Source organism: Nelusetta ayraudi, unplaced genomic scaffold (assembly GCF_046127955.1).
Source record: "Nelusetta ayraudi isolate G7.1 ecotype Tasmania unplaced genomic scaffold, CSIRO-AGI_Nayr_v1 ptg000135l, whole genome shotgun sequence".
NCBI lineage: Eukaryota > Metazoa > Chordata > Actinopteri > Tetraodontiformes > Monacanthidae > Nelusetta > Nelusetta ayraudi.
In genome coordinates this window covers 18,960,081-18,982,483 of record NW_027466185.1, presented here as the reverse complement: position 1 = coordinate 18,982,483, position 22,403 = coordinate 18,960,081, and the positions used below count along the sequence as shown (strand labels likewise).

General features: G+C 45.8%; 1 protein-coding gene across 3 annotated transcripts in view; it reads left to right on the top strand.

Annotated features, from left to right (window-relative positions):
- Positions 1 to 22,403, top strand: part of LOC142877412 (triple functional domain protein) — an 80,365-nt gene that overhangs the window by 2,774 nt on the left and 55,188 nt on the right. For all 3 annotated transcript variants that reach the window (XM_076012031.1, XM_076012032.1, XM_076012030.1), the window contains exon 2: positions 11,603 to 11,653. In XM_076012031.1, the coding sequence (XP_075868146.1) occupies positions 11,603 to 11,653 (51 nt within the window). The remainder of the gene's footprint in view (positions 1 to 11,602; positions 11,654 to 22,403) is intronic.

Sequence of the window (22,403 nt, the reverse complement as noted above, 5' to 3'; positions counted from 1 at the left end):
CCTTACATGTGTTTTCTCTTGCCTGTTTTGTGTCTGCGCACACCCGAGACAGTCAACGTGAAGTAGGTTGGTGTGCGAGAAGAGGCTGCAGAGGGTCAGGGTCAGATGGAGGTGCAGGGTCCACTGCCGCGAACCCCCCGAAAGGGAGCGGCCGACAGGTGAAGATGCACCCTTCTGAGAATCCAACATCACGTGATCACACATCGAGCCGTGCGGCGTATGTTAGTGTTAATCAAGAAATATTTACTACAGGAACATGTTACTGGAATTCTGTTTTTGGACAAGTAGGAACAGTCTTGTCCGTGGAGAACAGTTCCAGGGGGGTTGCTAATGCAGAAACGCTTGCATGTATGCATGCATGCATTTATCTACGTATCTTTTCCAAAAAAACACCTCGACCTATCCCCCAAACAATTGAAGCAATGTTGAAGGAAGCAACCACCCAAGCAGAAGCTGGTAAAGTCAGAGGAAAACAAACAAACCACAATGAAACTTGTTGGTTACTCCCAAAATAACGGAGCCGAGCAGTTTCGGAATCACTTCTTGTCATTTGGGTGGCATCCGTATTCCAGATTCTGTCATAGTTAGTTGTGCGCAGCGGCCATGTTAGTAATGATAACAAGGAAAACACTGCTGTGCACATTCTTTGTTGTTAAAATGAACACAAAGAGTTAAAAAATAAAAATAAAAGGGAGTCTCGTATATAAAAATACTTAAAAATGAAACACGGATTTGGAGTTATTGTTTTGAATGTGCCACAGCCTTGTCGAGAGCTACTGCAGCAGAGAAAGAAACCGCTTTGGGCCTCGACGTTGGATCGTATACCAACACATTCGCACCGCGATGCAGTTTGAGGGCTTGAGTGTCACGTTTGGGCTCCCCTCCTCTTTGTTTTGCTTGCCGGCGTCCTCTCGGTAGATCTGGGATTCTTGTTTTGACATGCACAGGTTTGAGTGTCTCGCCACGGGCCAGCCTTTCATCCCCAGCTCTGCCCCCCCCGGCCCCCACTCCCGGCCTCGTGCTCGTCTAGCTTTCCGTCCCCTGGCTCGTCGTCTCATCGTCTTTCCCTTTTTACTCCTTTGCGCTCCCACTGTCTTGTTTATTTGGCAAGGCACGTTTCCCGTTTGCTTCCAATCCCGAGTTTTGATGACACGATGCAACATAACCAATAAAAAAGAAAAAACCCTGCTTCTACCCCCCTGCCCCCCCTCCGTCTCCCAGACTGGAATTAATACCTTGGCCTCATTGCGTTGAAAGGGGGAGTTTTGTTGTGGTTTGCTGCCAATCATTACGTCGTCGTCGCACTCCAAACACGTTTTCACCACACCGATGACTAAGACCGTGGATTGGTGTTGATATCGCGCAGTCGGTACTTTTTGCAATGTTTTTTTTTTTTTTTAACTATCTGGAGGGCGTAACAATCGGTCCCCGCTGCGCGGCCGTCATGAATGAAGGTCCTGACATGGCAACACTTGGTGTGTTTGAATGGGCGTCGGTGTGTGTGTGTGCGTGTGTGTGTGTGTGCGGAAGACATGAGAATGAGACAAGGCGAGCAGGGGAGTGAGAAATCTGATCCGGAGCTGCATTTATGACTCAGGCCCATTCACGCAGGATGAGGTCTGCTCCACCACATACACGCACACACACACAGGCGCGCGCATACACACACACACTCACTCATATTCTGCGTCTAATGGATATTGATCCAGGAGATGGAGACTGATTGAGGTCTCTCAGTAAAGGTTTCCTCCAGGCTTAAACTGCCAAGTCAGACACAGAGCAGAGGCTAAAGCCTCGTGCTGCACAAGCACATTTCTGTTTTCATTGCAGTGTTTATAGGCTGGAAGTAAACACACGAGAGCGGCGCATCTTTGATCAGTGCAGCCAAACGCATGAACGTGGCTGTAACTCTTCTCCTTTTCTGACAACGTACTTTTTTTTTTTATTTCACGATGCAGCAGGAAGTTTGGAAACTGGGATCAGCCGTGGAAAATTAAAAAGCGGGCACTCTGTTGAAGTCGGGGACAATAAAAAGCAGCAGCAATTACCGTAGCCTGACTTTTAAATTTCCATGTCGCACCAGTTCTTCATGTCTTGTCTCCCCATACTCCAGGCCCATCAGGATTATCAAACATGCTACCCATCCCGAGAGAACAGCTTGTTTAGCCCTCTGTTTACGGCCCCCTGATGCTTTGATGCGTCTTCGGGGACAGAAACAAGATGCTCTCAGAAGCAAATCTTGGCACCGAGTGTTGCCGTTAAGGTGGAAGAGGTATCAGTAGCTGCCTTTCCATGACAGTTTTTCGCAAAATAAAAGCGGTATTTCTGTAATTTCGACAAAGTTTCATTTAAATGGTGCGCAGCGCATAAGCTGTAATTCTCGTAAAGTCTCGTCCCCAAACATAACGCACCTTTTTAACTTGACCAGCAAACACCGAAGAAGCCTTGAGAATCAGAAATGTCTGCGACGGAAGGACGACTTTCCAGAACCCGAGGTTGTCTCGGTGGGTCTCAGTGAATCTTGCGGTTTGCTGTGCGCAGAAGGGTTTTGAAATGCGAAGCTACTGTTCCCGCTCTCGCTTTTCACACTCGTTCGTACACCCAGTTTCCTTGACCGAGTCTCTCCTCCTCTTGCTGCCTTTGTGCCACCGGAGCGCGGCGTACATTGACATTCACCGCAGAGTGCCGTTCGCCGTGGAACACATGCAAAACGTTAGGTGGCTCGCGCACCTCTTAACTCGATGCACTCCTGCTTTGCCGGAAGAAGCGCACGTGATAAACAGAGGCCAGCGGGAAGGAAGGACGTCTGTTATGAGATTTGTAGCTTTTATTTAGCCAGGCGGCATCAATGAAGAGCAAATGGGACGGCCCGGCTTAAAAGCTTTGCAGAAAAAGGGGCTGAATATTAAGCTAAATCATCGGAACGGAACACACTCCTCCCACTCAAGTTGTTCCCTTCATTGTGGTACTCAAATGGGTTGTTCCAGTTAGAAAGGCATTCATCCTTTAAAATGCCATGCAAACACACTCATCACATGGAAGCGAGACCCACAACATGGGCACTTGGAAACTATTAATGGCAGCATTTGAGACCACGGTTCTGGCAATTTATTTTATTTACTTTGGATAACTTTTATTGTTTTCTTCAGATTTTCATCCGATTAATAAAATTGAGTGGAAATAAATGAGGTTCATATTTCTGACCAAACGTTATAAGCGTCTAAAATTGCCTAAAATGAGCAGACTGATCTATTTATCTGCTCTGGAATAAGACAAACGTCTAAAAATCTCTTTGATGTTGGCAGTTCCAAACAAAAGAGTGATGAGTGATGGCGGTTGGCTGTTGGATGTCCCACTATATTACAAGCACAAAAATATTCTCAGGTCTTGAAACCAAAGATATGCAACATTAAAATTAAACAGTCCACAAATTTGGAATGGCCGCACACAGCAATTTGGATTCACGCACACAGCGAGTTGCCTTTTGGAAAACACCCAACATGCCTCCGTCAGGAGAGTACACACTTCACACGCTGCACGTGACGGGAGTAAAGACGGTGTGAACGTTTTCCTTGTGGCAAAAGTTTCAGTGGCCCGCATGCACACACACAAGAGAACAATAAAGCCATTCACTCTCTTGTTCAAATTATGTCATGAAGTATGCCAGAAAAATTCTGACAGAAAAAAAAAATTCTCGCAACAGTTGGTTGCGGCAGCTTCCTGCCTGAACCACACAAGTTTTGGTGGTTTAGACCAACCGGGCGGAAGTCACATGAAAGGGAGGTCTTGATTACTCTTGCTTCCAAATGTATACAAGGAAGGAGTGAACTGCATCATATATAAAGACACTAAGAGCTACTTTGAGCTTATTCGCCCCCAAAAAGACAGACCAGCAGTGCTTCTTTAATGATTTCTGCAAATGCTTCTGGTTTCAGACAAAGCATGAAAAAAAAAAAACATTCTGACTTCACAGATTGAGTTCCTCTGCAGGACTGGTCGGAAAACCCAGCCCACAAATGTTTAGCTCTGCTAAACACTGTAATTTTTCAATCAGAACATGGTGAGGGAAGCCATTAAAAGCCAGGAGCAGCAGCACTGGTGTCGTTTGTTGCCCAAAGCATGTATGATGTCAGTGTAAAACTCTTGAGGCCCGGTGAGAGAAACTTAAACCAGGACATAAAGCACCAGATTGCATTTCACTGGGAGCAGTTGCAGATGCTCACAACTAGATCACTTTTTTTGGGGGGGCGTTGGGGATTGAGTGGGAGGAGGTGGAAATGTTGTGCTTGGCAACTTGAGGAGTGGCCAGCAAGAGGTTACCAATAAGGAGAAAACATTTAACAATTTTAAATAGCACTGACCTTGTGTGACTAGTAACAAGTCTTTTGTCCATTTCTGGTCATTGTACTTGCAGGAATAGGCATTTTGTCTTATGAGCCCATAATAGAAAAAAATAATAGAATTAACCTTTATTAGTCCTGAGTGGGGAAGTTGCACGCTACAGCAGTAGTAGAAAGTTGTCATTTATTTGGCTTGATTTATCATTTTTATATTGGTAATAGATTAATATACTGCCCATAAATATTTTAATGAGTGTGTGTGTGTGAGAAAAAGGTAGTATTTCGGTTCGGGTGCAGCACAGGCCACTGTAGCTCACTGGCAAGCTCAGGAGGTGGAGGAAGAGATGTTGCTGTTTATCAAAATCTCCAAATATTACACACTTAACCTTTAATGCGTAATGTCAAAATTCTCAAGTAAAATGAATGTTGAAAAATGTTGGGTTTGTTTTCCTTCACGCTGCCTGCCTAGCGCAGGGTTACGTGATCATCAAAGAGGTGGTTTATTCATCAGAATGTTTGAACTGGTTTTCAACATGTTTTCCCGACTGCACAGAAACAACAGGACGGTTTTTGTTGGATAGCAGAGCAATGTGGCAGCAGTGCCACAGCCCGTCCGAGTCGCTGTGAGTGATGTTGTCGGCTTTAATGGTATTAGCCTTGTTGGAGGCAAGAGTTCATTGGATTATGCGCTGCTGACCTAATCTGTTCTGGTAATGCTTCGGGATTGCTCTGCGTGTATGTTTGTTTTTATTTCCTTTGTACACCTTTCTGGGTGGGAGGTACGAAGATTCACTTTAGAACACGTGCAATTAAAGCTTAACGGCCAATTTCCATTAATATTTTTTTTTAGGGTTCCTTTAAACTGTGGTTGTTTCTTACCTTACCTTGTCCATCCAAGGCTGATGCTAGTTTATGAATGATGAATGATTTTGGTACTGTTGGCCAGACATGGCGAGATGAAGTTGAATGTTTTCATAACAAATGCATCTGACTTTGTAAGAGTTCTAAATGCTACCTTCTACTTTGTGAAATTGTCCTCTGTCGCTTGACACAAATTTGCAGAAATTGTTGCCGTGCAGCAGTTTCAGCCGTGTGTATTGGGTCCACTGGTCAGCAGTGGATGTGACTATTTTGAAACGACCCATATACGTACTGCAGGCAATTTTGCCCTCTCCATCTTCAGAACAGATCTTTCCCCATACTGAGCTAAAAGGACATGCTTCAAAGTGCTGTGAGTCACAATCTAATATGTGAGTCAGGACAAGCGGAGCAAGCTTTTTTGGAATCAATTTACAGTCGATAATGTGAGTTGAATAGAGCGTTTCCTGAGCGGCAGCTGGTTTTTTCGCGGCGCTGCTTTGGATTCTTATTCAAAAGTATAATTGCATCAGTCGTACCTCCGTGTTTCTCCGTCTCCCAGGACATTGACGTATTAGGGTGTTTGTCAGCTGTGCAAATCAAACAGTTTGTGTCTCATTTCGAACCCCTCACAGGAACACACGTGCACGCACGCACTCACTCACTGGCACACGCACACAAACCTCTCCCCTCACCATGTTTATAAAAAGGAGCCTGTCCCACTTTTGCCTCTCATCTGCCGCGCTCCTGTTCGCTAATTCCTCCGGTGTGATCGCTAATTGGTGTTTCGCTCGGAGAAAAATTTTTGCCGCCCCGCTTTTTTTTTTGCTGCCTTCTTCTAAAACAAGCTGGAACGAGAGGCGGAGCGGGGCCGCGGGAGCAGAGAGAAAAATGGCAAGAAGGTGGAGGAGGAGGAGGAGAAGACGGGAGGTAGGTCGCAGGTGAGGCGGAGCGTAGCAGGTGTGCAGCTGTGAAGCTGTGAAGTCACGTATGCAGATAAGCAGTTCCTGCACTAGAAGCCGTGAAAAGGAAAGCAAACACTGCTCGAGTGATTACATTTTATTGCCACATCAGAGGGAAATAAGGAAGTCCGTTTCTTAGACGAGGTGCAAAAGTGGAGCAGCCGTGGTATTCAAAGGTAGAGAGCGCGAGCGAAAACCTTGAAATAGAGTGAAGGACGGCAGAGCGGCGGAGACGTGAGTGCCTATACGTTTGTTAACAGAGCCCTCCTGGCGCATGAAAGGGGTCTGTGGAGGTGTTGAATGGGTTTGCCGTCGATCAGCGCGATCGCCAGAGATTCGCTCGAACGATCTCTGCCCCTGTGTTGAGAGCAAAAAAAAAAGAAAGAGAGACGGCGAAGAGAGCGACGCGCAAACTAGGACAAGTCCTGAAAGACCATTGTTCTCCTTTTTCTCCGGGTCTCCGGTGCATTCAGAACTGCAATCTCACCGTCGCACCCTCCATCTCGAGCGCTTTCCTTTTATTTTCCTCTGGCAAATTTTCACCCCGTCGCTCTCCCTTTTCAGGCCGTGAAACCATTCGACATTGATACGCCGCAAACGTCACAGTAGGAGGTCTTTTGTGACTCAGACAAATTCTATGGACTGCGGGGGTCCCAAAAGAGTCCCTAAATAAAGCAAAAACGTCTGTATGTGGAACTGTTTTTTTTATTTTTTTTATTTCTACAGTATGTAGTGGGTTCGTCAGAGGGATAATGGGATGGTTGAAAAGACTGCACTTTCATCTGTATAATCGAAGAGGGCTACTTTAATTGATGAAGCACTCCCACAGTAGTGCAATCATCTTCTTTACCTGCTGTGGATTGAGTATTGATTTTAAAAAATGCTTTGTTCCATTACTAAATTGATAAGACTTTGAGTAAAAAAAGAAAAAAAGGAAAAAGAAGTACTTGGGTATGTTTCAACATGAAACCATGAAGAACTGGCCTTGAACCTCTTGCTACTCGATCAGCACTGATGGTATGAGTCAGTGGAAATGTAACACAATTAAAGAAAAAAAAAAAAAAAAAAAATACCAACGTGACACATGCATAATGTATCAGCCTTTTTTGGTGTTCAAGTCTGAACCAACAAAGGAAAGACGACTATCAAGACAATCACAGAACGTTGTTTAAGTAATGCTTCTTCCAATCAGGTCAGTTTCAGGGCCAGTTATTCTTGTTTTTGTTTTTTTTTGTCACACAAAGAACCAGCTCTCGGCCAGGAAATGTGTATCAGAGCGGCACCATTTCTTTGCTGCGCCAGAACGAGCAAACCTGTCACTTGAGGGGTGATGAGCGTCGTCACAGTGACTAGACAAAGCAAACACCACTTCACAGATGATTTGAAAATCAAAAAGCAGAAAACTGCAAAACACGGATGTAAGGGGGTTCTGCGAATCATTGAAGCAACGGATTTGTCGCACTGCCTTGTGGTCCTCGGCGGTGAGACGAAAAATGCTGGATGGAGTGGCGCGTTGTATTCAATTGAGCGAGAGATCGCTCGCTCAACAGCCTCGCTGCTGACATTGATGTACGATTTTTTTTTTAGACTTCCGAAGTCCTTTTCTTCAATTTGCGAGAATGCGGTGGAAGTTGATGTTTTTTCAAGTCAAGTCAAGGGTTTGTCCGGATGCCAGCGATGTCTGACAAATCCACGGGCAGCAGTCGTAGACTCATTTGGTCACGGTTGAGCAGAGCAAAGACGTACACCATGATGTAATGACGTGGCTCTCTAAAGCAGTGATGGCCACAGAAAGGACAGTCAGTGGTTCTTGGCTTGTCGACAAGTTGAACTGACTTGGAACTGCCACCGGCAACAGTCTGGCACTTGTAGTATGATTCCAGTAGGTGGAAATGGGGTATATAGAGTCCAACTCTGGCCAAGTGCACTTCACAAATACGTCAGTAACGAGCATCTGCTTTTAAATTAGCAAGTGGACTCATGAAAGAAACTCTAAAGTTTATCAGGTTGTGTTTAATATTTCAAGTATTTTAAGAAGCAACAGCGACATCAAGTGGTTACATTTTAGGTTGCATCGCTATTTCACTTAAGTCCCGTTTGGGACCGCGTACCTTCCCTCTCCCAATCTTGCCTGTGAACTACGGTGGCCTGCGTGCACAAATCTGGATACCTTGTCCACCTTCTTCTTCATTGGTTTATTTCAGGACGTTAGCATTCACCCTAAATAGGTAACGTGCTGTCAGGCGTGCTGGATTGTCCATTCCGGGCTTCCTTCGAAATATGGTGGTGCAAGATGACAGCCAAGCATCAAGCAAGCAGTAAGCAGGAGGAAGACCCTTGCTATATGTATGTTCTTCTATACATATGAGAACCTGTTGTAAGGGTTGGAAAACCAAATTACTTTTATTGTACTGTGTGTATACACTTTTATTTATGTATTTCTGGGCTGTATGTTAAGCTTTTAGAAATATAAAAATCATAAATTAAGCCAAATTGTACACACGGGACCTTTAACAATCGTTCCCCCTGTTGTGGCCATGAGTTTCATAGGTTAACTCTGCACGTTTCTCTCGGGTATCTCCTCATCTCTTAACTAGTCAAGGACATCTTCTCAGCTGGGAGAAAATACTTAATTAGTTGTGTTTTTAAAAAATACCGTCAGTGGGTTTTTGATGTGTAACGCTGCACTCCAGAAGAAAGTTTTGACAGCGGGGGGATTGCTTCATTGTTTTCCTGCCTTGCACCTCATTCAAGGACGTGTGAGCCAGACAGAAGGTATTTTTAAATGAAAGGGGGGTCTTTCCTTTTGTGTACATGAGTCAAACGGTGAGTGTGCTTTGCCGAGAAGGGGAAAGGCAGAGGGGCCCACTGAGAGGGTGGTCTTGTGTAAATGGAGGACTTCTGTCTGGACAGGAGAGAGGTGCCTGTGCAAGGAAGACGGCTCGGCTCAGTGTAGGTTACAGTGTTAGAGGAGCGTTCCGGCAGATCTTAGTTCCAGGTGAGTTCACTGCACATAACTGGGCCGGAATGTTGTAAGGGTAATAGGAGTGTTGTGGAATAGGCCAGGCTTTTTTTTTTTAGTGTGTGTGTGTGTGTGTGTGTGTGTGTGTGTGTGTGTGTGTGTGTGTGTGTGTGTGTGTGTGTGTGTGTGTGTGTGTGTGTGTGTGTGTGTGTGTGTGTGTGTGTTCAGTTCAAATATCAGGGCTTGTGCGTCGTGCGCTTATCCTATCATGATCTGAAATGGTTTTCGGTCTCTGTGCTCTTCCTGTGCGTGTGTGTATGCGTGCGTACGTGTGTGTGGGTGGGTAGATTATCCCACCCACCGGCCTCAGTGGTCACATTTCAGGAAGGGAGAACGCTCGTGTCTTTGTAGCAGACGCTTTGCTGTTGATTTTCTTTGTGTCCCAGTGTTTTGGGTTTTTCCTTTGGCTGTAGTTTCTTTTCTGTTTTTGGGTTGCGATAAGAAGTGGACGGCCGCTACTGTACTTGGGTTCGACTTTGTTGTACGCCGCGGCCTAAGTGGACATCTCTGGCATTGCAAGTATGTGAAGAATGTGGGTGTTTGGTCCTTCTCCCGCCTCCCATTTTTCCCTCACTTATTCATTCTTGGTTTGTTTCTTCCAGGTAGGAAAACATTGTCTGACCCTTTTTTTCCCCCACTTCCTTTCTCATGCTCACTTGTGTGCGTGTCGGTTCATTCAAGATCTTTCATAGAAACGTGAGGCCCTCTGGCACTGGCAGTAGTTTCCAGCAAGTTTGCTCATGCACAGTTTGAGTTTTATGGTGCTGCTCTGTACTTTATTAAATGAAATTGCCACCAGCGTTCTGGGAAGCTCGGTTGTTACCTGCCACCAACCATCCATCTTTAATAGTAGCAGTCAGCTCACTGCACAGATTGCACTCGTTTATGATGTCGCAATTTGTCACCAAGCACAAAGTTCAGAGTAAACAGGAAAGACTTCTGTACTCTTTGAGGTTTTCCTGCCTTGGTGCACTTGCTTACGAATGCGATGCATCGTCCCCGTAATCATTCAAATTGATCTCAGACATCTATCTGGTAAAGAGCCCACAGTGAGCATTTGTAAAGGGGAGGTTTAACTTGAACGGTGATCAGGGAAAATATCTGTCTGACACAATGATTGGGGGAAAATCAGATTTGCCAGAATTCAATACAAACCAATGTTATAAAGGGTTGCCTGATAAGCAGGTAGTTTGCATAACCAACTTGGGGCGTCATTGTTCCGGTGTTGAACTTCACGGGATCAAATTAGGATTTTGTCATCCATTTAACACTTTTTTTTTTTGCTGCTGAGTTCTCTTCTTTTAATGTGAAAACAATCCCATTGTCATCAGCGGTCGTGTCCAACTCTCACTGAACTGTTCTTGCTGGTCAACAACTTCGAGCAGCCAAGTGTTCATTTTCATACCTCATCCATTTATCTGTAACCGAAACTGTTTGGTCTTGCAATTCGCAGACCATTGGACCGATTGAAAGCGCCCTCTGTTGGAGGTCGGCTTGATGGATGAGTGAACAAGTTCAAAATCCAGTGATCCAGCTGCTCGCACGCGAACTCGGACACGTTAGCGGTTGGAACGCAGCACGCGATCCTACGGCCGTATTCGGGAGTTGAAACTGTAACTCCCCGGTGTTCTGGATTGATGGTGCGCAGACTCTGATTTTCAGTTGAACCGCTGGTATCGCTCAGCGTACGCGCAGTGGTCTGTGAGGTTAAACGGCAGCGCGCCTGAGTCAGAGAACAGAGGAAGCATGTGTCACTGAGTCAGCCAGCCAGCGAGCATCCAGCCTGTTTACATGTTGACAGCCCATCACACACACACACACACACACACACACACACACACACACACACGCACACACGCACACACTCCATAGGCTTCTTCCTCAATAGACTGTTTGTTGCAGCGGCTTCAAAAACAGTAGGCCTCGGTCATGAGTTGTGGGTGACGAGCTGATGACTCCTGAACGAAAATGTGGGATTTTCTTTGAAATGACAACGTGAGTCGGAGCTGAGTGTCATTTTTTTGTAATCTGTGTCTGACTGAAAAGAAATGGAATGTTCGCACTGTCAGCTACGAGCTTTTATTTCCTGTTGGCACTGTCTTTATGTGCATAATGTCACTTTCGGTGGCTCGAACTTGTCCGACGGGGCTCAGGTTGCGATTTCCGCACTACGCCCGTTTTGCTAGAACATCTTGGCTGCGTGTCTGCTGCGCTTCTCCACCATATCTCCATCTTTGCTGTAATGACAGACAAAACATACACTGAAATAACTTGACCTCCTTCGTAAGAAAAAAGAAAAAAAGTCCCACATCATGTTTCGCCATATCTACTTCAGTCTTGTTTGAAAAAGTGAAAACACTCAGAAAGTCAGTTCTGTGTTTCTTCTGTTTCTCACCCGCTGTGTTTGTGCCTTCTTGCAGATGGATCGCTCCCTAAAGAGCCAAGAGGAGATGTGTCGAGTCAGATCGCAGGTAAAGCAGGCAGACACACAAACACAGTGGTTGAGAATGTCGCTTTCTTGCTCTGTGTGTGTGTGTGTGTGTGTGTGTGTGTGTGTGTGTGTGTGTGTGTGTGTGTGTGTGTGTGTGTGTAAATAGTTTTAAAAAAAAAAAGCACCCACCAACACACAAGACGAGTATTTCGCCTCACCCAATATCGTTGTCACCCATTTGTCACAACTTCCCTGACTCACCTTTCCTCCTTCCCTCCATCCTCCACCTCATCCCTCACTGATGATTGGCTACACGCGTGCCGCTTCCCTCGACACGTGTGTAACACCCGTCTCCGTAGCGACAGTCTGCTCTCGGTGACGAGTTGCAATGGGTGGCATCTGTCCATTATTTTTGGACCATCTGATATTCCTCACTTGCTTCTTCAACCCCCCCCCATCATCCCCCACCTCATGATTTATTCACCAAATGTGTCGTGGCCTGATCCAGAAATGGTATTTCTTTTCGCTCGGATTTGGTCTTTCCTTCTGTGTTTAACACAGAATATAACCCCAAGCCAAACAAAGCATGTTGTGTTTTTTCCCCCCCTCCCTATTTATGAGGCTCTTTGTCTGCTTTCCAAATGCTGTCTGCCAACGATGGGATGTTTTGAGGAGACTTGCGACTTTGACGTTGGAAAAAAAAATACGACCCCCCCCCCACCCCCACTCCCGTGCCTCAGCGGGAGAATTTTAACATTTTAACGGGTACTTTGACGTGGGAGATGCGCACAAGTAACGTAACTTTCACAAAATGACTTTGGTCCAAAACTGTGGAGCATCTTTGTCCATGAAAAAAAATCAAATGCCTTAAGCAGCAAATCTAAATGAGGGCAGCGAGTTGGAAGGTTGCCCTGAAGCCCAGAGGCCCCTGTGGAGACTGCCCGAGTGCCTGCAGAGAGGCGATGAATGCAAGCCCTAAAAGAAACCATACCTAAACAATAACTGTTTTGAAACTCGGCCCCATATTCTGCCAAATCCTTATTTTTCATCCTGGACTCCATTGAAATCAGCCTTTGCGTGATTAGCAATCAAATAAAACCGGACTTTCCCAGAGTGCCGAGCAAATCCCCTCCTGCACCCCGTGACATCACGAAGGGATAGGATGACAGCTTTTTCGGGCACTGCTTCCCGAAAAGCGGAGCAGCAAAGCTAAACAACTTCACCGTGAGCAGCGTTTTCTTTTCCTGGCAAGTTGGCATTCACAGGCTGCGCACAATGCTGTTCAAAGGCGTCGGTCAAATGGATTGTGCACGATAAGGGACGCTTGCATGTTTTTTCATGAGCTCTCTGGTCACTCACCAGTCATCACTGCTGGTCTGCGGAGAAATGAGGCCTGTCCATCTGCTAGCTTGGCCTCTCATCCACTGGTCTGGCTGGGTGGCTGAATAGCAGCTACGTGTGGTGGTGGTGGTGGTGGTGGTGGTGGTGGTGGGGGGGTGCTCTTATGTAATAATGTTTATGCGTTCGGGCAGATGTGCTGAAAAGTACTTTGCAGCGACGGACCGTTGCAGACTCTCAATCCCACTCTTTGCTCCCAGTCTGTCTGCGTTTTTTTTTCCCCTTTTAATTGCGCCTCTGTAAGCTGAAAATGTTAATCTGCAGTCGCCTCCAGATGGCGTGTTTGTGCAGATTGGAATAGCTGCTGACGCGTGAAAGAGGGCTGCAGCCGGCCACTGGCCGGGAAGTAAATCATCGACACTTGAAAGCCAGACAGTGGACGCGTTCAATCAAAAGTTATATCAATTCCATAAAGATTGGTGGTGCCAGAAGTTGCACCTTTTTTTCAGTTGCGTTATGGTTTGTCGACATGAGACCCCTTTGCCATCGGGGGGGAAAAACCCGGATGAATGAACTCTTGGCACAAACAACAAGCCATCTTTTCTCCCTCGCTCCCTTCTTTGTCCTTCCTCCTTCCTCTGCCCTCCTTCCCCGCTGTGTTTGGGTCGCTGGGGTAACCCTGGCCTGCTTCTCGCTTGGTTAGCCTACCCTGCTATTAGAGGTCTGGGGCCGATGGAGAGAACACGGAGAGGAGAGGCGGAGGTAGAAAGAGAAGAAACACGGCGCACTCTCCACGGATCATTTTCCAAAAAGGCAAAAACTCCGATTTTTGGGGACACGGAGAGAAGAAAATTGGGAGGGAGGATGTGGGGGGGGAGGGGTGCAGAGGAAGCCAGAGTCGGATTGGACGAGCAACAAAAGTAAAATTGCTCCGACTGACAGGTTGACATTTTAAGATGTGTTCAAGGCCTGATTTTTAATGATGCGTTAAAATAAATGGCACACATCGCTCTCTCTCTCTCTCTCTCTCTCTCTCTCTCTCTCTCTCTCTCTCTCTCCCTCTCTCTCTCTCTCTCTTTTTCTTTCAAGCTTGTGCCCTCTATCTAGTCCGCCATGTTGCTCTTAAATCTGATCAGACAGCCGACTGGAGAAATCATTCCAGGGCTGTCTCACAGCATCTCACTCAACAGTTGTAAAGGTAGCAGCCTGAAAAAAAATGCTGACATCTCCGCCTCACTGATTTTTATAAAGTCTGTAACAGTGATCGTTCAATCTCTGAGAGTGTAATTCACACAGTTCGAGTCGTACCCATTTCTTTATTGGCATTTAAGATTACAAAGGTCCGGTGTGTAAAATTTGGACTGATTTATAATTTTTATATTGGTAAAAGTTTAATAAACTGGCCATAAATACATTCGCAGTACAATGAAAGTTATTTGCTTTTCCTTTCCATAGAACGGATCTTATTAATTTTGATGGATGTATGTATAGCAAGGGTCTTGCTCCCAGTTAGCTGCAATCATGCACTGCCATATTTCTAAGGAAGCCCGGTGTGGACAATCCAGGTCGCCTGACATCGCGTTTCGTATTTAGGGTGACTGCTTGCGTTCAAGTAACCAAACGAAGAAGAAGGTGGACGAGGTATCCAGGTTTGTGTGCACAGGCCAGTGAGTGTAGTTCACTGGCAAGCTCAAGAGAGGGACGGGGAGTAAAATTGTGCTGCAATTTAAAATGTGAACACTTGATGTTGCTGTTTCTTCACAAATTCTCCAAATGTTACACACTTAACCTTTCAGTATTCTGGCCAATCAGATCGAGCATGAGCTGCTTTGTCAGATGTTTATCTGCAAGTGTGTATGTTGTCCAGCGTTGGAATGTAATCACACTGCAAACTACATGCGGCCACATCTGCAGCTTGGTTTTGGCTCCCAAGATGTAATTTTTGTGCGGATGGATGTGCCAGTCAATGCTAATAGGTGGAGTTGACATCACTTGATGAGATTACGTCATAAATGCATGACATGTCAAAACATATATCTGTGGTCGACCCACATGGTCTGGTGTTTTCTAGCTCTAAGTAGTAGTAGTTGTTGTTATTGTTGGGGTTTGGAAACGCCTGGAGAACAAAGATCTGTGTGAAGACTAAAAGTTCAAGCTTACTTTACTACTCACTTTACATTTTTGCAAATCTCAAAGTGCGTCATAGTTTAAAATCACTTTCAAAAAGCTCCTTTTTAAAAGATGAAATGAATTCCATGTTAAACCTCCTCACAATAACCCAGCCTAAAAACAAAAGAATGGTGGTGCTGATAGAACCGCTTCAGCTAATTTATCATTTCATTATTTTTTTTTTCCAATACACCTGCACACATGTAACCTCTGGTCCTGACGTGGGTCAGAGGTCTGGGTCGCCGACGCCCCCACGTTTCCACTCTTTAGAATTCAGCCCGCCGAAATTCCTGCCATTCCCACGTGTCCCTCGCCAAGGAATCCCTGGCACGCCACAAATGCGTGGAAGTCCAATGCTATGTGGGGAAGGGATGTGCACACATGTGCACGGTTCTGGTTTCGCTCGCCCGCGCAGCAGCTGGTTTCCAACGAGCGCAAGCGGGTCAGTTGCCGGGAAGCCATTATGAGATTACGGCCGTACGTAACGTAACGGTGCCCTCATCAGATACGCAGGAGGATGCTGCTGCTGCTGCTGCTGCTGCAACAGAGTGTTGCTGCTTCTTTGTGGTATGTGAACAACTTTTCCCCTCCCATCTCCCGACTCGCTGTATTACCAGCGCCATCTGTCCCGGTCCGAGCAGCTGTTACATTCCCTCTTGGTTTTTTTTTTTTAATGCTTTTTTCTAACGCAAAACACACATGCTTCCACCGCTCCTCTGGCTATTTGTCACAGTCCCTTTCGGGGTTCGCCTTCTGACGGTGTAACAAATATGGAGCTCTGTTGCATCAGCCAGTGTGGTGCCCGCCAGGCATGGACAGATTACCGGTTCCTTGTGCCACAATTTGAACCCCCCCCCACCGCTAATATTTTCCGTCATAGCGTTCCTATGGTGAAAGCCGTCCCACAGAAAGTGTCGAAATCCCTCTGCTTGCGCGCAGCGTAAAGCAATAGTGTTCTTGCTTTGTGAATTATTTTCACTTTTTTTTATTATTTATTTTTATTATTAATAAAAGTTTTATTGTGTTCAACACCACTTGCAAAAAGTAATGGCTATTTCCCTTTTTGGTGAACTGGTGCACTGTCTGTGAAGGTTCCCAGTCATCCAGGTCGTGTTAAGGTAGACTCACATGGTGGCAGGACAGAAGTAGGAGTTACACCAAGTGGGTCGTTGGATTAACGAAGCTCATGACGTTCTCTCTATTAGCAGAATCAACACCTCATTGATTATCAACACCTTTTGTTTAAAAATCAACACTTTACTAATTGGTACCATCAGCCTTAGCCTCACCCACACCTCCTGGTGGTTAAATACCTGGGATCCATCCCCCCTTTGGAACTGAGCAAGCCCTTCGGATGAGAGGCAAAACGTGTTAAAGATCACAAGAACAAGTCCAGTTGTCCTAACTTAACCCTTCTACCTTGGTGCACCGTCGCTTCATAGCTAGAAGATTGCAGGTTCGATCTCCAGGTCTGAGGCTGGAGTTTGCATGTTCTCCTTGTGTGTGTTTGTGTGTGTGGGCACTAAAGCTTCCTCTCACAATCCAAACATTCATATGAAGTGACTTGGGAACTCCAGATTGGCCGCAGGTGTGAGTGCGAGTGCGATTGGTTATTTATCTTTCCATGTGGCCCTGCGATAAACTTACGACATATTCTGGGCGAAGCTCCGCCATTGCCCCAAAGTGAGCTGGTATTGGCTCCAGCATCACCATGACCCTGAGTGCACGAGGCTATAGAGAATGAGTATAAAAGGCTCCACAGTGATATAGTACCTTCTACATTTACGTAGAAGCATTCCTGCAACTTATTCATCTATTGTAATGAAAGCTACCGGCAGCAGTGGGTAGACCTTGACAGTGTCACTCCACTTTAGTTGACCTTTTGTTGTCGTGTTCTCATGATATGAAAGTCATGAGCACAATGAAGGCGACTGTTTAACTTGTCTTTGAAGCATTGACCACTTAGTGATTGGTGGATTAGACGTGTGTGATTTTGCGGCTAATCGCTTTGCAATGGAACAACGTGTTTCTCAATAAGCACTGAGATGCTGGACACGTGTGTTCAAAAGTTGAGAGAAGGTCAAATCAAGTTCACCTGCCAAAGGTTATTAGGTTTGTTATTTTCTACACATTTGTGTTAGTTGTAAAATGTTTGTTCTTTACTCTGACTTTTTTGTCAGCTGTCACATAATACTGTGAAAACGATTTTGCTTTTCATACCCAGACAGTGTCATCCCGGCCTTTGTCTGGTGGCCATTTGCGCTTCCAAAGACCCCAACGTGCGTCTTTTCGGCCGACATCTTCCGGCTGACCGACACAATCGGGTTTCAGTTCTGACCACGAACGGCAACGGCGCTTTGTTCGGGGGCGAGCGGAAGGGGAGGTGGGGGGCTTCCTAATACAGTGTTGAATGATAGACTTGTCTGGCATTTCCCTCTCATCACTTGCCCTTTCTCACCATGTCAGCCTGTTGCCGCCACCCACCCCACACAGGAGCAGTGACGCAGAGGGTTCACGATCGGACTGTCGATTAGCAAAGGTTGAGCTATTCACAGCTCATTTTCCTCAAATGGGACAAAGCAGCGTCCTGGGGGAGAAATTTGAAGGAAAAAGAAAATAACCCCAGTTTTGGAGCCTAAACGTTTCTGTGGAATTAGCTCCCGGCAAGCGACGTTGAATCCCCTCTTATTTGTCATGAAATGGGTGGGAAGAAATTAGAATTGTTATCTGGGTTAAGGGCTACAAAGGTTTGTCATTATACCTCATTAGCAGTGACGGCGGTAAAGATTTAGCATTTGGTATTATTCCTACTACCCGCTAATTTACAAAGTAATTACTCAGTGGATTAAAAAGAAGCAAAGCTTGATTGAACTAATTATCTATTTCATTCATTTTAATTATTGTAACCACTAAGAAATGCGTATGATGAATTAGGAAAGGTTCTTCTACTGAACAATGCACGCGAAGCATGCTTCCATTTCCCCTTCCAGTTGGTGGGAGCGTTTGTTGCCACCGCTGACAGGAAAACTTGCATTTGTTTTTTTTTTAAATTATTTTCCTGCCTTTCTACCTTTCCACCTAACAGGCCGCGAGATTTTTTTCCCCTGGAGGAAATGGTGATAACTAAACCCGAACACACCCAAACTCATTTGATTGCTCGCCGCAAAGTCTCTCACCTCTACCTCGAGTACGCCACCTTTGGTGGCTGAAGGATAATCATAATGATCATGCGCGCTAGAGGCAACAATATGTAGCGTATGTGGACAACATGAAGCACAGCTCAAGACTCATTTCTCCGCTCTGGTTCTTAAATTTCAGTGCCGTTCTTCATGTCCACACTGTCTGGAAAGTGTTTCCTTCTTGCAGTGAAGTTTTAAATGTTTTTATTGTTTGATGTTTTTACTTTTCATTTCTCATTTTGTCTTGGTTTTTCCTGTTGCACTCTGTAAAGCACTTTGAGCTGCATTTCATGGAATGAAAGGTGCTTTTGTTGTATGATACAGTATATATCCCTAGACTTTCAAAGTCTCTGCTTCCTGGCCGCTTGCAATGTTGACTTGCCATTATGACAAAGTTCGCAAAAAAAACAAACAAAACCAAATTCGTTGCTTGTGTCAGCAGGTATTAATCATCATTCTAAATGATGTACTATAAATGGCGATTTTCCCTGGGTGACCGATGGTGGCGCATGTAGCGCTCTCAATGGCAAATCAGCAAGATGACCCAGAAGAAAAAGAGAGGAACCGATCAAAAGAGTTCTTGGTGTGGTTATCCCTAGTTCCTCCTGGGCAAAGAAATCTCAGTAACAGCCCAGCCATACGCGTGAAGCCACTTGCACTTGCTTATGTTGTTGGTCCGTTGACATGCCTTGTTAATGTCCACGAACTCGGACTGCGCAGGCATAAAGAGCTAACGCGCTCAGCACAGATATTGACGGTGTAATGCCACAAAAACCCAAAGGAACGGCAGCGGCCGGTCTCCTCTGGGACATAATTCCCCCCCTCTTGATGTTAAGCAGCTTGCGAAGGTGTCTAAATGCAGTGCACGCATATTATAGCTATCGCCCCTCCTACACGTCCGGGATTACCTCATGGGACCTTCTTCCCCAAATGACAGGCAGATTAGCAGCTCGCGAGGAAACAAGCGAGCCGGGTCGTCCCGCCGCTGTCGCGACCCGCTCGCGTCTGGAAATGTTTGCAGCAGCTTTTTTTCCACGTGGGCTCGCGCGCGCGTGTGTTTGTGTGTGCGTGTCACTAAAATGGGCGCTTTTGGGTCGTCTGCCGGATTGGAATATCTGCCCTCAGGAATCCCACTGTCCGCCTCAGCTGCTCCGACTGCGCCCACAACTCGGCACATCGGCCCGTCGCTCTATCATTAGCTGAAGCAGCCCGAGACGACCAGTCCCCATCGACAGGGAAAGGATTTACCTTTCAAATTTACTTCTTTTTTTCTTTTTTCTTTTCGTTTTGTGGATGGTTTTTTATCAAAATGACTTGCTGGGCCCCCAATCACAAGTGGCGATACGCCCAGACCGACTCAGCCGTCATCCAGCTGTCAGGTACGATGCTGCGTCTGGTGGGTGGAAATTGCAGATCTTGCCATGAGGTCATCGCCGGATCCTCCGGGTTTTTGTTTCCTGTCTCACCGCCTTGGTGTATAAACGTCGGATTTAACCGTTGAACAAAGGCAGAGAATTCAAAGCATCGAAACGTTGAAAAGGGCGAGCTGATCCAGGTATGGGCAAACTACGGCCCCGGGGGCCACTTGCGGCCCGTTACGCTTTTTGTTCCGTCCCGCTGAACTTTGAACTTCAAGAAATGATATTGATAGCCAGTAAGTCATAAAATAGCTGTATGCCATCCATTTCATCAGCGTTTGAAGAGTCATTTCAATAAAGAGCTAAACACCATAATCTTTTGCCATCACTTCCTGTACGTGACCCGGCCACTTCCTTTCTTAAACCGGCTCTACTTTTGGAGTACCAGGAAGTGTGTGTACAGTCGAGCGCAGTTTCTGCTGCGCCAATAATCTAATGACAATCTAAATGTCAGCTATTTGACTGCCGAAAAAGCCACCATTATATTTTGTAAACGGCAATCTGTCGCTCTTCCTGTATCCATTATGTGTTTGTAACCAAGCAGGCTTTGTTTGTGCCTCAGTGGTGAACGTTTGGTTTTAGGTTATTGCCAGTTGCATTTTTTTTGTCCCACAGTAATTGCAAAACATCCTCAACAAACCTAACTTTTGCGACCGGGGGTGGGGGGTGTTATCCCTCCAAACTTTCGCTCCGGGACCCATGCTTGAGGAAACTAGATTACACAACTCTTTGGATGATTGAATATTTTCGGAAGCTAAAAAATCATCTAACAAGAGCATAATTAGATTCAGGAGCTTAAATGAAATCAAATATAAATCTTAAGGAATTCCAGGAATAGTTGGGCTCTGTTTGACCATTCAAAAAAAAAAGAAAAAAAAGGATTTGACCCAGTTGTTTGTATCTGTTGAAAAAAAGAGAGAATACAAAGATGCTGAGCAAAAGACCCATAATGCCTTGTTGCGTGTGTGTGTGTGCGTGTGTGTGTGTGTGCGTGTGTGTGTGCGTGTGCGTGTGTGTGTGTGTGTGTGTGTGTGTGTGTGTGTGTGTGTGTGTGTGTGTGTGTGTGTGTGTGTGTGCATCTGGGCAGACCTTAATCCGCTGACCGTTAAATTGGGCAGTACAGTAGTGAACTCACAGAACAACAAAGTGCTCTCTGTGCACGCTCTCCCTCTACTGACTCTCTTTCACTCTCATGCACACACATACACACACACACACACACACACACACACACTCACTCACTGAGTTGTTTTTGTGCTTGTCGTCTTGCCGGCGTTTTTTTTTTATTTATTTTTTTTATTCTTCCCCCCTTTTCTCTTTTTATTGAGTGTCGATCATCCGGCCGCTCGATGACAGCCAGCTAATCGGTCTGCGAGATGGTGGGAACCTTCCACTGCGATCTTGATGAATCACTGTGTCTAAAGTAAAGATGCTGACTGAAGCGCTTGTGCGTACAGTCCGTCCCCTTGCGACGGTTAAAGAATGTTATTCAAATGCAGAAACACTGGCGTTATTACTCGAACACTGATTTTAAGTCTGTGGTATTCAAGTCTAAAATCGATAAAGAATTTGATGCCTGCTATTCATCGTTTCAACTCTCCTTAAGTGTGTAAAAAAACTGCCCATTGCACAGCTGTGTGTTTCACACGCTCATTATGCGCAACTGTAATGTCTATTATTTATACACAGATACATTCAGAAAGAGTCTGTGTACATTTTAATCTCATTTCATGTTATTTTTATCACCTTATCTCTCTTATCCTCCAGTTCAGCTCTTTGCATGCATATTACTTTGTGACACTAGTTCCCTGGAAGAGCTGCGTGAAACGCAAATTTCTCCTGGAGATCAATGAAGTATCTATTTAATCTAATCAAATTTTATCTCTAATCTCATGGATGCATCACAAGGAAAAAAAAAAAAAATTCAAAATTCATATTCCTAAAGTTCTGACTGCCTCATCTGATGACCCTGCTTCCTCCTCAAAGAGAAACTACAGTTTGGGAGGCAAATCCTGAGGGTGCGCCCCTGTCTCAGCCGTCCCACCACATGCCAAAGAACCACATACAAGGGAGTCTCAGTTGGAAATGTGTTTTGATCTCACCAATTTGTTTTGTGTGTAGGCACGTGTGGCACCCCGGGGTGAGTTGGGGCAGCTGGAGGGGTGGTGGTAGAGGAGTGGAGTAGAGAAGAGTAAAAATAGCAACTCACCCTCATCGGTCTCCTCCAGTGGCGGCAGAGCATCGGCATCACATTTGCATATGACCACAAACAAGGCAGCGCGGAGAGAACAACGTGGACCAGTACAGTACACTGTCACCTCCTGCAGGGGGCCACGTGTGGGTACGTGGGGGGTTGCATCATAACCACGGCTCCAGCGCCAGCTCCTTGCTTTTTGATGTTGCGCTCGTTACATAATGCGTCCTAATCGCGCGCTCGTGTCTTTTGAGTTCACCGACGCCGCTCGAGACGCAGGAGAATGTTTTGAAAGCACTCACGTATGCACACTTTCCCCAACCCCGGTGTGCGTGCCTTTGTATAAGCCGCGATCACTCCTCCAAGAACAAAAAGCGTTCTGAGAATTGCTACACGGTTTTGGTCTTTCGCTGCCAAATTATGTAAGAGTGTTTCCTGGGCGCTCGTCTGCAACGAGGAGTCGCCCCTTGTTCTTGTCATAATATCACCACT